At 48.8% G+C, this 2,908-nt stretch overlaps 1 protein-coding gene across 1 annotated transcript; it reads left to right on the top strand.

Moving 5' to 3' along the window:
• Positions 1-402: 402 nt before the first annotated feature.
• Positions 403-2,875, top strand: LOC118757339 (the record flags this gene model as incomplete). Its single annotated transcript, XM_036492060.1, has 1 exon — positions 403-2,875. A coding segment is annotated over exon 1 (2,473 nt), but the record flags the coding sequence as incomplete, so codon positions are not given.
• Between the last annotated feature and the right edge of the window lie 33 nt (positions 2,876-2,908).

Here is a 2,908-nt window from a genome sequence, read left to right as displayed (position 1 = left end):
ACATATGTATGTACATAGTTTGCCAAATTTGGTACATTCGCTAAAAACTTAAGAACATTAGTTCAGTCGTCGATCAAAGGAGAAAAGCGAAGGACACACTGCGGTAAGTATTGCCTATTTTTGTTCATTCGCATATGCTGAAAATAACTTCCTAACCTTTAGAAATAAACCGAATATGAACTGAAGTCGAATTAAGCGTTTTATTTTGGATTCGCGTTGAATTCGCTCGCGGAATCGACGACATCTTTATTTCGCAGTCCAAATCTGCCATATATTTGCAACTGCAAATTTTATTTGCAAGTTAATTGCCATTGCCAACTCGCTGCTTGGTTGCAGCAATATTACATCGCTGAAGGTTACATGGGCAAGTCACCTCGTCGAAGCCCTCGATTAAATAACGAAATGGAAGGTAAAGATTCAGGTTCGAATCCGGCCACGTCGAAAAGTGCCGGAACGAAAATCACCGCCGATGGAATCGCCACTAAAGCCACAAGCACAGCCAGTGCCACGCAATCCGCCACCACCGCCGAAGGCGCAGCCAGCGCCTCAAAAGCCGCCTCCACTACCGCCGGAGCAATTAGCCGTAACTCGCCAACGCCTGCGCCACCAACATCCTCTGCTCGTCAAGAGGTCATGATGCAGGCTATGCAAAAGCGTATCACCATGTTAGAAAATACCCTGAAAGCAACCGAAGCAAAGCTGAGGGATCACGAATCCCAAACTGAGGCTGATAATGCCCACACGGCCGGGACTTCAAATCCCCAATTTCCCACAACGCATTGTCAAGTTGCGCCGTCGACGGAACTACAATTACCGACGGTGTCTATCGGCAATCCGCTTCCAGTAACGTCATTTGCAGATAGCCGCCAATCGCCGTTGCATTTCGTAGCATCGGCGCCTGCTCAAAACGTTCAGTACGTCACATCTAATGGCATGCCATTGCCACACAATATATATGCGTATTCAGCCACACCTAACAGTGATGCCATTTCTGCGAACTGCAATGCGTCCGCTCACGCCAACGTGGGTCCTGTAGCAACACAGTCGTCTTACCCGCCTAGGCAAATGCAGGCCTTGCCGGATTTCTGTGGGAAAGCAGAAGACTGGCCGATATTCTACACTGCGTTCACAGAATCCACTGCAGTCTACGCATACAGCGATTTTGAAAATAATCAGCGGCTTCATAGGTGCCTGAAGGGCGAAGCTCGGGAGACTGTGAAGTCCCTGCTTATACATCCCAGCAACGTCAATAATGTCATTGAGCAGCTGAAATTCAGGTTTGGCCGTCCTGAACAGCTGATACGTTCTCAGTTAGCGCAAGTAAGGGAGATTGCGCCCATATCGGAAAGTGGAATGGCGAAACTAGTGCCATTTGCTACTAAGGTGAACAACATGTTCATCTTTCTACAATCAGCCATCGGAGGAGAACAACATCTCGGCAACCCCACGTTGCTCGATGAAGTCGTTATGAAGCTACCGATGAGCAAACGAGTTGAGTGGGCAACTTACGCAGCATCCATACAGCCGTATGCTACGATTAGACAGTTTAGCGAGTGGCTCACAAAACTCGCGAATGTTATCTCTGCAGTGTATGATGTCGAGTCAGTGCGAGACCCCAGACGCCGTGTCGTACTGCACACCGCCGAGCCGCACCGTCATGTGAGATGCCCAATATGCCAGGGTCCACACAAGCCAGCCGAGTGCAGAACGTTCATCGATCTCACTGTGTCGAACAGGTGGACCGAAGTAAAGAAACGCCGCCTGTGTTTCTCATGCCTTAACGCCGGACATGGAACTCGTAATTGCCAGCGGCAAAAGCCTTGTGCCACAGAAGGGTGCAAAAGAATGCACCATAAATTACTTCACGAAAGCGGATGTAGGGTCAACAATGTGGCCGCACAGATTCACCATCGTAATATGAGCATGCCAGTAGCCGAACGCTCGCATACTCAAGGTTCATCGTATTTACAACAACCAAGTGATGCCGATGCCGCAGTTCTCAGTTGCAGTCGCGGTTCCGCTGACAGCAAGCTATTATTTAGAATTTTGCCAGTCGTGTTGTACAACAAACATAAGCGCGTTGAAACATACGCCCTAATGGACGAAGGTTCGTCGATCACAATGATCGACAATACTCTTTTGCAGGAATTGGGTGTGCATGGCAGTGAACAGCGACTGAATCTGCAATGGTTCGGAGGGCGCGCGGCGCAGGAACCAGCTGTGGTAGTAGACTTGTTGGTCAGCGGCGCTGGCATGCAGAAGCGATATAAATTGCGAAGAGTTTATGGAGTATCGAATTTACAGCTTCCATCGCAAAGCCTAAGTAAAGCGGAGTTGAGCTGTGATGACACTCACGTAAGTAAGTTACCAATACAAACGTACTCACAAGTCCGCCCTAAGTTGTTGATCGGGCTGGATCATTGCCATCTTGGTCTACCCTCGTCCACTTTGAAAATGAATATGAATGGCCCGTTTGCAGCGAGCACTGAGTTAGGTTGGGTGGTGTATGGCCCAACTACAAACAAACAACGGTCGTTGCCGACATGCTTGCATGTGAACAGTCAGAGTGATCAGTCATTGCATAGCTTAATGGCCGATTACTTTGACACCGAAAGCTTTGGGATAAGGCCATCACCCCCCATCGAAAGTGAGGCTGATGCTCGTGCGAAGAGAATTCTCGAGAAGACTTCATTCCGCGTCAATGGGAGATTTCAGACGGGTCTTTTGTGGAAGCATGACAAGGTTGAGCTTCCTGATAGCTATCCCATGGCGCTGCGGAGGCTTAGAGGTATCGAAAAAATAATGAGTCGCGATGGTGCGTTCGCTAATGAATATAAACGCATCATAGAGTCCTACATAGCTAAGGGTTATGCGCGTAAGCTGTCACCAGCAGATGCTGCCTTGTCGT

Source organism: Rhagoletis pomonella, unplaced genomic scaffold, assembly GCF_013731165.1.
Source record: "Rhagoletis pomonella isolate Grant_MI unplaced genomic scaffold, Rhpom_1.0 Rhpom_scaffold_16770, whole genome shotgun sequence".
Classification (NCBI taxonomy): domain Eukaryota; kingdom Metazoa; phylum Arthropoda; class Insecta; order Diptera; family Tephritidae; genus Rhagoletis; species Rhagoletis pomonella.
Note: the sequence above shows the minus strand (reverse complement) of the source record. Positions and strands in the feature narration are given on the sequence as shown.